The sequence below is a fragment of the Zonotrichia leucophrys genome, chromosome 1 (genome assembly GCF_028769735.1).
Source record: "Zonotrichia leucophrys gambelii isolate GWCS_2022_RI chromosome 1, RI_Zleu_2.0, whole genome shotgun sequence".
NCBI lineage: Eukaryota > Metazoa > Chordata > Aves > Passeriformes > Passerellidae > Zonotrichia > Zonotrichia leucophrys.
In genome coordinates this window covers 68,446,637-68,463,011 of record NC_088169.1, presented here as the reverse complement: position 1 = coordinate 68,463,011, position 16,375 = coordinate 68,446,637, and the positions used below count along the sequence as shown (strand labels likewise).

Genomic DNA, 16,375 nt, shown 5'->3' with positions numbered 1-16,375 from the left:
CCCAGACTTTGTCCCGCGAAAGCGAAAGCGGCCGGGAGCGGAGACTCGGGCAAGGACGGGCGTGTGCGGCTGCACAGCCAAAGCCTCAGCTACGGCACCCGCCGCAGACTCGGAACTTTGGCCCGAGATACCATCTCCAGTTATTTACAGTCAGGATTATTCCCCAGTTTCTCAAAGGCAGCAGCCTGACAGCGCTCCAGTCCGAGGTGCTGCCTCTCTGTATTGCGAACTACAGGGCAGGGCCGAAAGGGAAGGAATCACCAAAGCCCCAAAGAGAAGTAGGGCTGGTTACAGGACACCAGGTATGCAAGGACACTTCGCCGCCCGTCCCCTTGCTAGCAACGAGCTACCGGAGTCCTCCTCAACCACAGAAGCAACAAGGATGCCAAGGGGATGTAGCTAAAGAACTGCCGAGCACTGAACGAATGATCCTGTGCATCACGCTCACTACACCACCCTAATTATCTTTTTCAAACATATTATCATAAGAGAAAGTAAAGGAAGTTTTAAAGATTTCTGTCCTCTAAAGAAAACCTGATTTCCATTAACTTGCTTACCAAAGAAGCCAAAGAAATTACAGTTTGCAATAAAACAAAAAAGAGTTGGAGTGGTATCACACCCTCCTTTCTCACAGCTATGCACAGCATCATGCCCAACTTGGTTAGGAGCCAGCTCCAGGTATGCCCCAGGCACACACCACCACCAAACCTCAATGCTGGAGCTTTAGGTTCTGAGGTTCCAAAAAATGCTAAAGAGTGTGTTCCCACATAGGGAGAAAGCCTAGCTCCCCAGGGACATGGCACACAACGCTAACTGAAGTAAGTGGGGAAAATGTGGTAGAAAATTTTAAATTCACAGATAGGGGGTTAAAGTAAACTTAAACTGGCAACACTCTACTAAGAGATTAAACATGACTTGCTCATACAAGAGTACGGTGAGATTTTGAAAACTATTTTTATTTCAAGCATTCTGTAAGGCCAGGATTCAGTAAAAGACAACAGAGGCATTCAGATTTCTCGCTCAATAAATAGAAGTAGGAAGACAGTGTTGAGTGACATTTTCCTGAAATCAAACTAACTTGTCTGCTGCCACTAGTACAACACAGAACTCTGAAGCTGTGGTTATAAGGGGTATGAACTACCTTTCTCCTCTCCCTTACATTTCATATAATGTCCTGCTGGTAGGAGAGCAGGACATTTCTAGCCAAGGAAACACACACATGTCCATGGGAGATGAATTCAAACACTGCAGCCAGAAAATTTTGCAAGTGGAACAACATTAATTTAGAAATACATACATTGTTAACTGCTTTCATGTAGATGCAGTATTTAAGTAGAAAATGGAGACGCATCAGCAAATTTGACCATGGTGGAGCTTCAGCCTGAGTTCAGTCAAGTCCTGGCTCTTCAGCTGATGTATAAACAAATGTAGGGAAAGGTAAGGAAGAGGAGATCAAAGAATAAATGGAGAAATATTCTGGATCTGCAAGCTACACAAGTGGGAAATATTATTTCTGACAAGTAGACACAACCAAGTTTCCTGCTTCTCCTTAATCTTTTCTCACACTTTTATTGTTAAATGAGGTGACAGCTGTCACTCCCTCTCCCTACAAGGAAGTGTCCAGCCTTACGCATGCCTCATAATTGACAGAGGTTGCTCTTTATAATTAATTATGATTTATCTCTACATTCACAAATATTTCCAACACCACTAACAGAATCATCAAATCACTGGTTACCAGTGCTAGTTATACATCTTCTCAGTCTACCACAAACCATACACACCCTTCCTTCAGCATGTTTGAATCAGTTCCATAGTGAAATATTCTTGTTTCTGTAGTCCCAAATTCCCAAATGAGTCTAGCTGAGGGGAAGCATAAAGACTGGTTTCAGGAGAAAAGAATGGAAGTTGTGCACCCCTGTTTGAGTGAATAGGAAGGACAGATGAAGATGTTCACCATCTGAGGTTGTAAAGGGTGCAATTATGTAAGGGTGCAGTTATAGAGGGTGAAGGCAGAAGGAGGCAGCTAAGACACAAAACAAGCACCATTTCCTGCAGGTAAGCATCATTGCCTGCTTCTATGCCAATGTCCTGGATCCTGATACAAGTGAATGAAATACCTCAGCCTGAAGTTCACACCCCATAGTGACAGATGCCTCTGGTCTCCACTCTCAATCTCTTTATGCCACACTTGAGGATGTACTGAAATAGTGTAAATCCCAAAAGGCTTCAGAAAGTGACCTTTTGCCATACAAAAAGTTATCTCAATTTTGATCATTATTACGTGGTCAGAGAGGTTGATACTGGGGGGCAGTGTTGGGGGGAGGTGGCCAAAGATGTATACCAAAAAATCTACAGTGGTTTCTCTCTTCCAGGTTATCCCTCACTTTTAAAATCCTTGGTGGCCAACTGAAGTCCTTCCATGGTGGAATTAAAGCGAGAAGTTTCTGAAATAAAAAAAAAAAAAAAGAAGAGGGTCTGCTGAAGTTCCACAACAGCACAGGCAGCAAAAAGACTTAACAGATAACCCAGCCCTCAGACTGAGAAGAGTCTGTCCAATGTTTTTTAAAGTTTCTAATACTCAGCTGTTGGTTATTTCTTTAAAATGTTAAAAAGAAAGGAGAGGAAGCAGTCAATGGAAAGCAAAGGAAAAATAAAAGAATACAAGAAGAGTGGAAAAGGAAGAAGATAAGAACTTGGATGTCAAAACTAGAGGCAGTAAGGACCTTACCACTTCAAAGCTGAAAAATAAGGAGGAGAGTAAGACAATGGATATTTTTTTCCTCTACACATCACAAACGCTATGTAATGAACAGCTGCTCAGCCAATACCACCATTGTACAGCTACATCTCAATTTTTTGTTACAATGTGCACTGTTTCCCCTGTTACATGCACTCAGGATCTCACAGGCTTTCATGTTACAGAGTTAGTTTGAGGCACCTGCACAACCCAATTGTTGCTCTTTCTCGAGAGCTCCAAAAACCCAGCTGTGGGCAGCACTTATTCCCCCAGGCAATTAGACTCTCTGCTTGAATGATTTTTTAAGCCAGGTTTTCCTGGTTAGCACTGTAAAATGCAGGTGAGGTTTTCTGGTCATAATTCTGTGCACTTTTTCATGCTTCATTTTGTTTAATATTAGTGGTTAAATATCAAAAGACAGGTAAGTTTTTTCACTATTATCTGTGTATCAAGGTAGCAACTGGAAGAAGTTTGACCATGGGATGATATTTTCTGTAGCAATACTGGAAGGCTGCTTTAGTCTGCTTGGTATCCTTCAGATTAATTTTTTTTCATTTTAGCCAAAAATCAGACCTGCCTCTCCCAGCTATACACTCCTGCTTTTTTGCCCACGTCCTCCTGATCTCATGGGCTCCAGAGCAATTTGTTTCAGACCAAAAACTTTTTGGATGTCTTCATTAGATGTTAGAGCTGAATTGCCTCACTCAGAAGCATTACAGCTATGAAAGGGAAGTGCTTGGAATTGCACAGCCAGGGAAAGGAGGATAACACCGGGGTATCAAGAGATTTGTCCCACCAAAACCACAGCCTTCAGGGCTCTTGTGAAAGAAGTATTCCTGCAGGGAGTTACTGACTGCTGTACTTCAAAAAGAAACATGTCAGCTTCTGCCTTGCAGTAGTCCTGCAGATAAATGCTTGAACAGACACATTTGTATTGCACTGGCATCTGTGAGTCCTGGTCTAAGGAGAACTTCTAGGCACCAAAATAATTCTGTTTTCACTGATCTCAACATTTCTCAAACTGGGAACTCTTGCTTAATCTCCAGAACAAATACTGATGTGCTGCCAATGCTGCAATAAGGAGCTCTCACAAAAGCTTGAGATTAACCCTGTGTTTTCACAGAGGAACACTGTTCACTCTCCCATTGGGATACAAACATCCTTACACAATATGAATACAGAAGCATGTTCATCTGGCTAACAGATTAAGTTGCACTTGGCCAGTAATGCTCAGTTTGCTTTCCAATCTAAAGGGACCAAAATGATCATATTAGCTCTCCCTTGATTTCCTATGATTTTAAAATCTTTCTGTTAGGAATGTCTCAATTTTCCTGTTTTTAATTTCCCCCCTGACATTTGAAGGAATGAAATCCATTTCAACATTTACAGTTGTTCACTTGAGCAGTTTCACAACCACTCTGGGACATCACTCTTGGCAAATCTGCTTTAACCAGGAACCAGAGGGGAATTATTTTGTGGTGAGGTAAGACAACCTTATCCCTCAAAGCCAGGGGCACCATTGATCAGGAAAACTCACCTGTCTTTTACAATGCCTGCGTGCAGACATTGTGGAAGCATTGGAATACTCACGTGGGGTCTGCGTTACCCCGTGGCCTGTGCCTGACAATGAGCATGAGCCGACTGAAAACCCCAAGACATGCTTCTTCCTTTCCACATACTTTTCTTAGTTTAATTCTTCTAACATCCTACTTTTGTAAAAGCTTAAAAGAATCCTCTACCTGAAGGTTTGGTTGCATAATACATGGCCCCTGATATCAGAGCTGACTGCTGCCCAGACAGGACACCCTGCAAGGCCTCTCCTCATATCTGCAGCAGCACAACCTCATCTGCTCCCTTGCCCCAGCCTTGGCACTGAGCTGGACCTTACAGTAGCTTATCTCAGTGCCTCAGTCCAGCAGGAAAGTATTGATTTGTTTGCTGTGGGCTTAGTGAATTAATGATAGCCTTCGTGTCAGCCAGCAGTTGCTGGAGCTGCTATCTGGAGCAGGGCTGGGAGGAAGGGCACTTCACTCTTTGGGCAGCAGTTACCCTTTGCATCAGCCTGCTCTGAGATGGCAGATCCCAACTCCAGAGTAGCCTAAACCCATCTGACCTCTGGTGTCTCATCCTCTTCCTCCAACAGCCTTCAGGACCTTCCCTGACTCATTTCAAATGCTGAACTAAAACGAAGCAAAGCAAAAAACCCCAACATAAAACTCCAGCTGTACCTCCCCATTCCACCATAGATATCAATGGCCAAGCCCTGCAGAGACAGTGCATGGCCTTTTTGTAAGCCAAACACTGATGGGGAGTCTTCTTCTGTGGCAAAGTCTGCATTGCTCTCACTCTGTATTCCAGAGAACTAACACAAGCTGACACAGTAGAATGTTAGACTGCAAGACAGCATAACAAACTGGGGTTTCCTGGCAGCACACAGTGGCTGGGTGACAAATATGCAGGGCTCTGGGTCATTTCTGCTGTGTTCATGACAAGCAGGAGAGGAAGACTGAAACAATTTTGGGAGTAGCAGAGCAGACAGACAAAGGGAGTAAATCTGATGGGAAAAAACCTGTTTGTTGGATTCAGCAACCAGATAAAGGTATAGACAATAAGGGAGGATAATCTGCTAGCATGTGTCTTTTCTTTCTTGAAGCACAAAAGGAAGAAGTTTCATATTTCACCATTTTCTCCCCAGGAAGTGAACATAGCTCTTCACAGCTGTTTCTTTAGCATATAAATATTTAATCAATAACCTGGACATTTCTGGATAATAGCTTAGGACACAAGCCCTCACAGACATCCAGACAGGATTGTAAGCCAAAATCCTGCTTCTAGAGTGTTTGTACTGCAATATTATAAATAAGTAGCTTCTAAAAATTGTTAACAGGTGTAGACCTAAGTATTTTGTGCAAATATTTTTTATTTGCTTGCCCAATATTGTAGTATCTGATTATTTAAGAGGAAAATACTGCTACCAGATGTTCTTGATGTTATTAATGATCTGTGCTGAGAGCATCCTGCACAACCAGTGCTCTCTGGGCCACATGGTTCACAGAAATCTCCTTTATCTTCCTACACTGGTAGCTGGTACCAGCTAATCAGCCTGCAATGTCATTTTTGTCATCAATGACATATAGTCAAATTAAACCCCATCCAAGAGGTTTGAATTCCAACCCAAAGTATGCAACTACTTCCCCTGTGACATGAACATCCACTGTGAAAACTTCTGTGTTTATAACAGCTGCAACACAGTGCACACCCACCTCCTTGACCTGTTCCTGCCATCGACTGGAGGCATGGTCAGGTCAGACACAGGGCACCAGGTGACAAAGACCCCCTGACCACACCCCATGTGGATGATATTCCAGCAGTCCTGAGATGTCTGGATGGGAACAATTTAAGCCTCAGGATGTGGAATCTTTTAATAGCTCAGTTTGCTCATGGTGTAGGTTACTCTGTTCCCATGTACCTCAGTTTATTTGTTTAAAAACTACAGATTAGTCCATTTTCCATTTTGGAAAGAACAACTGACGGCAAACGATAGAGATGTTAAGCTAGCATTTTCCTGCTGGAACCCATAATCCTTCCTTTTTATCTCAATCTTCCCAGAATATCTCTCATAAACAAACCAAAGAAACTTTGCCAAGTTACCAAAGGGTTCAAAAATTCATGAGACAAGCAAGAACATGATAGCACACTTTGTCACACCAAATGAAAACATTAATGAAAATTTAACATTTCAATATACCAAGTCTTAGTGTGACCTCTTCCTACTGTTTCTCTACTGAAAAGCAGAACTGCCACTCCTTCATAATTTGGTGAAATACTTTTTTATTATTCCTAGAGTTCTTTCCATAATAAGACCCCTAATGGAGCCAGCATTACTCTCCATGCTGAAAAGACAAGGAAAGTGGGACTGTGATGACTCACAACAGATTGCCACAGCAACCAAAATGGGAATAAATTCCGCCTCTTAGGCATCCTACCCTGCTGCTTTCACTTCACCACACATGTTTTAGATTTCAGAGGAAAAAATAAAATCATATGGCTTTAATAACAAAATACTGCCTTCTCTTTTCTCCATCCAGGCTTGAAAGAAACAAAATCTGAACAACCCTCAACCCTAACTCAGTTAAAACCCAAGTAAATTGGAGGATACTAAATGCACCTTAAAAATTATAACAAACAATATTCTTTAGATGTTTGGTCAAATATAATAAAAAGATACTTGGTAAAGATAAAAGAGTAAAATATTCACAAGGTGACTGATTACCTGTTTGTTCATGCAGAATTTTAGAGTCACTCATGACTGATGAAATGCAGCATCCAGACAGCCAGTGCAGGTTATGATGTTCTCCTCTATCACATCTTGACATAACTCCATGTCTGATAGTGTTTCAGAAGAGTCTTTATTCTCTTGGGGATTTTTATTTAGATCTTCAAGATTAATAATATCATCTAAAAAATAAAGAAATTACAAACTGCAGCCAAAACCACCTGAAATTACCTTACATAGTCTCTCATTTCTGTTGTGTCAAGATAGAGTATTTCTAGAACAAGCTTTTATTTTACCAGAATCCTCATTATTTTTGCATCCTAAATGCCTTATAAAATAAATGAAATCTTTCTGGTTTGTCTCTCATAGGGTGTGGGGAGTGAGAGAAAACACCCATGCATGTGTGTGTCTATTCCCACTCTTACACTGCCTCTCCAGAAACAGCCTTTCTCCTAAAATAGAGAAACTTCTCTCCTCTTTTAGACAGCAAATTCTATCAGCAGTTGTGTATTTTTACACCTGTTAGAGAACCTGTGAAATGTAGTGCATTAATATGGAAATCACGGAAAAAGACAACGAGCAACCACATCCCATAGCTTCCCCACTGCAGGAATTAATGCGTGCGGAAGTCCAGAGCTTCACATGAACCCTGATATCTCTTCCTGCCCAGGTGTGTGACCTCAAGTGCTGTTTGACAGCAGCTGACCATGAGCCAGCTGTGCCCAGGTGGCCCAGAAGGCCAATGCCATCCTGGCCTGTACCAGCAGTAGTGTGGCCAGCAGGAGCAGGGCAGTGATTGTGCCCCTGTACTCGGCACTGGTGAGGCCACACCTCAAGTTCTGGGTTCAGTTTTGGGCCCCTCACTATCAAAAGATTCTGGGGTACTGGAGCATGTCCAGAGAAAGGCAGTGGAGCTGGGGAAGGGTCTAGAGCACAAGTCCTGTGAGGAGCAGCTGAGGGAGCAGGGGGTGTTGTCTAGCCTGGAGAAAAGAAGACTTAGGGGGGACCTTATTGCTCTCAACAGCTGCCTAAAAGAAGGGTGTAGCCAGGTAGCCAGGTGGGGCTTGGTCTCTTTTCCCAGATAACAAATGCCAGGACAAGAGGAAATGGCCTTAAGTTTCACTGGGGAGGTTTAGGTTGGATATTAGGAAAAATTTCTTCACTGAAAGAGTGGCTGGGCATTGGGACACGATGCCCAGGAAATAGGGAAATAATCATCTCCCAAAGTGTTAAAAAAAAAAAAAAAAAAAGGAGATGTGGCACTGAGGGACAGACTTGGGCAATGCTGCGTTAATGGTTGGGTCAATGACCTTATAGGTCTTTTCCAACCTAAATAATTCCATGGTTCTATTATTATGCTGCCAACTTTTAGTGTTAATGAAGCTTAATTAACTTGAAGATACTCAACCTTTCAGGGAACTAAAGTCTCAAGAAAGAATATACAATGCTAAATACCACTATGATCTAGAATGGATAAACTTGAGCTAATTACTGGAATATTTCAATGTAGGAAAATTTATAAGGCAATTTTAGCACTTAGATGAGGAAAAATGAAGTGATGATAGCAACCATAGCTCTGTGGACTATGGACACAATAAACGGCAGCATAAATTCACTTATCACATCATTGTGCTTTTGCACAAAAAGGAGTATTATCATTAGTTGGTAACAAAAACCAATTAGTGATAATAATACCCCTCCTGATAAGAAGAATTTTATACAGTTTTTGTATCACAGAATAGACTTACCAGTCAAGCCATCTTCATTCTGCAATCCATTTGGTTTCTGTTTTTCCTAAAATAGATAACATTAGTCCAGCAAAAAGAAGGTATGTGACAAGAGATGTTATTTTGGGCAAGAACAAAGTCCATGCTCTATTTTATATTAACTAGTTCATTGTAATCAGGATTTTCCTGATTTCCACTACTGGACAAGGAAAAAAAGGTAATTTATAAGTTAACACTTTCCCAGCTAGACAAAGAGAATTAATTTGCCCACAGTCACGCAGAATGACTTCTCTGCTGCAGCTCTAGCAGAGGTGATGGAGGATGAGATCTGCTCAGATGATGAGAGAAAACTATAAGACAGAAAACATCTGAATGATGGTAGCTTGTACTTAATGAACATAGGTCAGGTCAAGACACAGGTATCAAAGTTTTTTCACCCTTTTTTAACTAGTAGTTGTGCACTCTTCTGATATTTTAAAATCTGAATCCTATCATGCCAATGAGCTGGTTTTTGAAATACTCAGAGGAGGACGAAAAATATCTGCCTCCTCATTATGGATATTAAAGCAAATTTACTAACAAAGAACTGAAGAATTCCCCTTTGCACCTGAAATATTGGAAAGCCTTCCAAAATCCCCTAAAATTCATACCTCCACAGAGGTCTTCCACAGTAAATAGATCATCTTTGAAACTTTCCAGTCAAGGGGAACTACATAATCATCTGGCAACAAGGATTCTGCAGAAGAAAATATTTTTTGCAGTTGAGTGTTCAGATCCCTCCACAGCCAAAATATATCAATGAATTAAGATTTTTGCACACGTTATTTATAATTTTTTTTTAAAGCAGATATTTAAATGAGCCAGCAGCAAAATCAGAATTTAGAATTTCTGGAATCTAAGGCCAGTGCACATGAGGGGAAAGAGAGGGAAGGAGATTTGGGTTTCGTTTCTTTATTTAGACAAAGACTTTCCTACCATACTTTCGTTTCCCCCACATACTCCCCTAAAAATAGGCACACACAAGAAGAACAAAGTTTTCAGCCATTAAATTAAATTCAACTTAATTAACAACTTTTAAAATTTAAAATGCTTGATTATAAGAGTTTTTGCACTATTAGTAGAGAAGGTGTTTCCTAAAATGCTTTAACTCTAACACTCTTTAAAAAGCTGAAAAGAGGTTCTTTATAGGAAAACTGTCTGAATTATATTCTACACTTATATAAGGATCATACAAGCAAGAAATGCAATTAAATCTTCCATTTAAGAATAACTAAAGACATTTATTTACCAAAATCCTCCCTTCCAAAAGGGAGGATTATATAACTTCAATAAAGATTGACTGTAATTCCAAGTGTTGTAAAATAATACCTCTCAAATGTGTGCATCCATAAATAGTTGTCTGTCAATGTACTGAATGCCACAAAAAAAAAAAAAAAAAGCAGGATAATTTTTGGAATTGTAGGATAATAATAACAAAGGAGAATGTGGCCAGCCAGGCACAATTCTGGTGGGAAAACCCCAGCAGTCAGCAGTCACAAGCTGGCAGAGCTTCAGAGAGATACTGGGGTAGATTTGTATTTCTTGAAGGTTATTTCCAAAGGAAACTCACCTAAACTCCAGAGAATGTCACCTGTTACTGACTCAGAGGAGAAGGACATTTGGTTCATTAAGCTACTGAGTGTTTCTGAATGCCTGGTTATTCTTTTTCTTTCTTGAAAGTTGCCTGTTTTCAAGTCATGGCCAAGTCCCTCTAACATTATAAAATTTAAGATCACAAATATGAAGATTCATCAAGTTTGGAGAAGAAAAATGTTTTATGTGCAACAATTGAGGACATCAACAGTACTTCTTTGCTTACTTTCAGCTCTATATGGCAAATTCTTTGGTGTGTGGTGCCAGATTTAGGTAAAGCAGTCCTTTATGTCCCCCTTTAGGGACCTAAAGCCAAGTAATGCTTCCTATGATTTGCATCATTGTTCTGGCAGACGTCATTGCCATGGACTTTTAAAAAGCAACAAAGAATCCTGAGGTCAGTTTGAGCAGATAAATGAAATAAGCTACTCCTCAGCTGTCAGATTAAAATTTTCATATGAAAATTCATGCTTAACTTTAAATTCTATTGAAACAAACAAATGTAAAGGTATACTGAAAAACTGGCCTATTTTTTTTTTTAATCCTAATTGTTGGCTAAGTGAAAGTTAAAGTTTCTCCACTAAATGTGGACTCAAGAAGCTGAAAAACATTATGCACAGGGAATATGTCTCTTTCAGCAGGTGTTCTAGGGAGACTTCCAAACAAAACTCTCTTGTTTTCACTGGTTACAGCTCTGTGGGATTACATTAGCCTGCAGTATACAGGCTGGGACATGGTGGCTGGCACATTCAATTCCTTTGAGGATTGCTTGTCTTTTACCTGCTAACTTGAAAGTATTAAACTGAAAGCACAAAAATAAGATATCTGGAGCTCTGGAAGGCAAGTACACAACACCAGGACACTTACTAATAAGGCACACTTAAAAAGAAGACATTCACTTTCAGAAGACATCTTGTAAGCCTGATATTGAATTTCAAACCAAATTAGATTTTGGGAAAGTTTTTCAACAGCATCTAAGCCACACAAGAGTGTATGAAAACTCTATTAAAATAAAAAAGAATGTTACTATCTGGAATATAAAACCAAACATGCAGCCTTTATATAAGCGCACACATTTTGTTCCACATTTTCATTTAGTTCCATAATCATCACAGTAAAGTCTTACTCAGTAGGATGTATTCAAACATAATTTAGTTCTGTAATCAATACAGAAAAGTCTTACTGGGATATATTGAAAATTCAGCAAGCATTTAATGTTTGGATTTAAAGTTAGTCAATTTTTGTTACTAAAAAGACTGCAAGTACAAGGCCAAACCAAAAGCCCCTTTGACAGAGATGGAGGATTTTAGGTACAAACTAAAAACTGTCACCAAAATAGCAGTGATTTGTTTCAACAGCATTAATATTTAACTAAAAACTGCAATAAAAATTAGTTTCTAACCATAGTCTTTTCATTTGTTTTTTGGTTTGGAGGGAGTGCTTTGTTTTTTGTTTGTGGTTTTGAGGGGATTGTGGGTTTTTTTTGTTTTACATAGGAGTAGTAAGAAAAGCATTATACCCAGTGGAAGACCTGGAGAACCAAAGAGCTGCACAAGTTGAAAAGCAAATCCTAATGATAAGGGAAGTCCCAGAAAACTGCATTTCACATCTGCATCTTGATAATCTTCAGGCTGTGATGCCTTTGCTGGCTCAGAGTCATCTGCTCCATTTGCATTTTCACTGCAGCTTGCCATTGTAGTAGAATCTTCTAGATACTCAGAAACAACTTTAACAGAAGACAAATTATCTGGCTGGCCATTTGTAACCTCTGAAGAAACATGTTCACCCTTGTCCTCTTTTTTATTAACTACCTGTTGTGGCTGAAGTGTAGTAGCTTGCTCCTCCTTTGTTTTGGAATCGACACAAACCCTGCAGGCATATTTTGATATAGGAGAACATGGTCCTGAATGAGTGTAAGAAATATTATGTACCAGAGCATCTGCATCCGGAGTGGGTGAGGAATATTCCTGCAATGCATGGTCCTGTTCATGTGCTTCTCCACAGTTCTTGCTTAGAAAGTATTTTTGCCTCACTTCTAAAACACTGTTTTGGGGAATATCTTCTCTTACTGGGATGTCCTTCCCTTCCTCTGTATGAGCAAAGATCTGTCTTGGTAGGTTAAACTTTGGTGCTAGGTTGACAATTCTCCTGTATCTCTTCCTCTTCAGTGTAATTGGTGTAGCATCATTTATTGGCAAATTTACTTCACTTGAACCCTGCATGAAGGCAGCCCTGGCTTCCACTAGGGAATCAAAGTGCACTTTACCAGTTGGAGATGCAGGCAGACCATTGCTTATTACATTGCCAGCTTCCTCAGTTTCTGTTTCAAGATGGTTTTCCTTCACCAATCCCTCATTTGATTGATAGCAGTTTAGTTCTGCTGAACTGTTCATGTGAGTCTGTTCAGGTTTCCTCACTTTTTGAGATTTTTTTTCACTTACACATTTATCCTCAGAGCGAGGAGAGAGAGAAACTTGAGTATTGAAGTCCATCTGCAACTCCTCAGTAGATAAATTAATTGAAAAAAAAGCCCAGGCATTGGAGGCAGTTTCTTCTGCTTTTAAAAATGGACATTTGCCCTCTGTGTTATCAGGCACATTATTAAGTATATGTGAACTGCAATACTGAGAGATTTCTTTTTCTTCACTGTTAAAACTTACGCTCTTGGCTTCCAAGTCAGGTTCACATGTAATTTGGCATGATCCCAGTTTGTTTTCTGTGCTTAACAATGATATATCATAGTCTTCAGAAATACCTTCTGTTTCCTGGACTGAATTTTTATCATTGCTTATTGTTAGGAAACTGCAGAGGTTGTCTTTCTGCCTCTGCTTTGCTTCCTTGTCATCTAATGCATTTTTGGTTAGGTTTTCAGTACAAAAAGGTTTTACATCTCTTAAAAGCAAACTGTCACTTTCTACAGGCAATTCATTTTTCCGTGCACTATTTGACATCACTGAGCCCTCAGGCACAGCAACCAGAAAACTCTCTCTTGAAATCCCTGCAGCTTCTTCTAGGCTTTCATCACTACTCTTAGGCTGCTCTTCACAAGCTCTTACTGGATCCTCCGGGCCTTTGCTGAATGTACACATTGATTTTTTGTTTTCTTCTTCCAAGTCATCCTCTTGACTTTCTGATCCGTCATGGTCACCTGGAATTGGATGATGAGCTACTCCACATAACATTTTCTTCGTAAATTCTGTGCGATTACTTTTCATTGCTTTGTTTCTTTTTCTCTTTTTCTTCTCCTTTGCTTTTATTAACAGGAATCCAGGGTTCTTGCTTAAAATTTTCTCCCTATATGAAAACAAGGAAGATCAAATGTAAAGCCCCAAACAAATAAAAAAATCAAGCCCCCACTAAGTTAGAGCAATAATGTATTCATGGTGATCAATCTGAAGAACAGGTACTTTATGTTACTACGATGATCAAACACAGACTATCTGCATTTTTCAGTTGATAATATCTTGGATAACACCTTCTATTTGTTAAACAAATGCCTAATGAATACAATTCAGGACAATCCTGAACATTAAATCCATTTAAGTAAACCCAGCTGTGAACTCAATAACTTTGCTTTACAAAAAGTATCACAAATCATCAATAGACCAAACATTGTGTTTCTAGATGCCTTTCTAGCATGATGTTTGAATAATAGATCCTGAAAAGCTGGTGCTATTCTGAAATTTCAGTAAATACTGTGAGGAGCTGAAAGTAACAAGGTAGAGGACAAGGTCATCCATTAAGATCAAATACTCAAATTCAAAACATACTAACCAAAATCCAAACAATGTAAAGTCACAGTGACTACAGCAACTCTGATACTTACTGTTGAGTATATTAAGTCTTGAATCATAAATATTTGGAAGAAATATTTCATACTTTATTACCAACAAAATAATACACTGTGGAAAAATTAGGATGCTGTAGGAAAAATGACATGTTTACAGTTAATTTTGTAGCTCTTTTCAGAAGTCTTATTTATTTTGTCTGCATTTCTCATCAAATGTAACAGAAAGCAGCTCTGACTTCTCTGAAATCTTGACTTTGGTCCATCAGCCAGCTAACCTTGAAATGAAAACTTGTAAGAAAAACCCAGTCTAGGATTCCATCCAGGAACCTAACATCTCCCTTTTCAATTGCTCAGAGATATTAAGTTTTTAGAGTTAAATTTGATTGATAAATCTTTGTATCAAAGACATATTCCTTTTCTGTAATTCTTCACTTCTGAAAGTCTTTGTTTGTGATGGTACTTTGCCCAATACACTAAGGCAAAGCAGCAGCTAGAATTATAGGGCAAAATTAGTTGAATTTTGGAAATGTGTATGTAAAATTACCTGCTTTATCAAGTGCCGTATTCTGAAATTCTTGAGAGAAACAATACAAAAGAAAACATAAAAGGGTAACTGTCAATGTAGAGGGAAAGCTGATCACTAGGAGGCAGCCTGGGAATTAATGGGAATCCTATGGGAATCTATCCTTATCCTTTATTAATTCTTAAATTTGTTCACTGTTAGTCTCTAAGTTCTTCCTTAATTTGAACTCTACAAAGCAAACCCTCCTAATTCTCTGAGTGCAAAGGACAGCAGCTGCTTTCTCAGCATAGCGATGAAGTTTGTTGACTGCAACAGGATTCAAAAGTCTTGGTGCCTTGATATCACTGCAATGGGCACTACAGATCTCCACAGTGGTCTTGTTGGAAAGCACATGAACTTTATTTCCTTATAATAGCATCCAGATAAGAAATCCTACTAAGAAATGGATTTTCTTCAGCTGTTGGCATTTAAGTCCAAATGGTGCTTTCCTCCAAGTAATGAAAATTCACTTCTCGTTTTCCAGATCTGTGTATTTTCAATACAGTGCCCTATGGTTTACATGGGAATGTCCACACCATGTTGAATTCTGTTCACAATACACTCCATAGTCAGCAACATGCCTCCTATCTCTCCAGAACGAGAGACATAGGATGGCAAAGTTTTAGGATTGAATAGATCTTATTTGTCTACTGAAATAAACGACATTAAAGTGAAGTACCTGCAATAGTAGCTGGACAGACTACTTTCTTACCTATAGCCCACATATGCAGAAATCATATACTAATCCAAGATTATATCTTAAATCTTGACATTAATTTTCTTCTTTAGTGAAGAAAATTCATAACTTGAAACTGGTTTTAGACAAGGAAATTCTCTGGAGTTTTCAGATTCATAAACCCCTTTGCCAGTGAAATAGAAAATAATATCCCAATTTTAACTGTTTTTAATGTAGTGGGGAATAAAACATCAGATCTGTGCACCAATTCCAAGAAGGATTTATTGCTGTACCTAAAAGCCCTTGTGCTGCCAGAACAACTGCAGAAATGACAACTAAATTATCCATGTCAGCATTGACACAGGTAAGGAATGAACTTCTCCAATCTTGATATTATTGTAGATAAACTTTGCTTATCACTTACTTCTTCCAGATGTGAATTTGCACTGCTGCTGCTGGAAATGAACTTCCCTAATACTGGTGCAAGCATGTTTCTCATGTCTATCCCCTGACACATCTGACAACACTTTCAGGACAATGCTGATAGAAACTTTCTTAGGCTGGGATGTTGCATCAGAATTGCAAAAATGAGAGAAAAAGTCTTAAAGGTCTGCACACTTTCTTAGTCTCCTTACTATTAATTCTGAATCAGGATGGAAAATCACACAGAATAGGATTCACTTTAGAATGCAAGAACAGAAAAAAACCACATCCACCAAACAGTGGGAAAAGAATCCCCTGGATGGTCCAGAAAAACTAACAGCTATTACTGCATTGAAATTGTTGCATGTCAAAATAATAACAAATACAAATGTTGATCCAGGATGATGATTTAGCACATCTGGATATAATCATGAATAGTGACATTCAACAGTTTATCATAAATATAATTATGTAATTTTTGTGCTTTGGAAATATGGAGGTTTTATAACAGTTCAAGGAAATTACTTTCATTAAGATATGAATTTCCTA

General features: G+C 39.2%; 1 protein-coding gene across 5 annotated transcripts in view; it reads right to left on the bottom strand.

Moving 5' to 3' along the window:
* Positions 1–983: 983 nt before the first annotated feature.
* Positions 984–16,375, bottom strand: part of N4BP2L2 (NEDD4 binding protein 2 like 2) — a 41,350-nt gene continuing 25,958 nt past the window's right edge. For 4 of the 5 annotated variants that reach the window (XM_064716394.1, XM_064716375.1, XM_064716385.1 and 1 more), the window contains 5 exons: positions 11,895–13,669; positions 9,394–9,479; positions 8,765–8,810; positions 7,014–7,198; positions 984–2,447 (listed from right to left, as the gene is read on the bottom strand). In XM_064716394.1, the coding sequence (XP_064572464.1) occupies positions 7,044–7,198; positions 8,765–8,810; positions 9,394–9,479; positions 11,895–13,669 (2,062 nt within the window). In that variant the 3' untranslated portion in view covers positions 984–2,447; positions 7,014–7,043. Of the gene's footprint in view, positions 2,448–7,013; positions 7,199–8,764; positions 8,811–9,393; positions 9,480–11,894; positions 13,670–16,375 lie in introns of those variants that run through there. The other variant, XM_064716403.1, reaches the window with a different exon arrangement.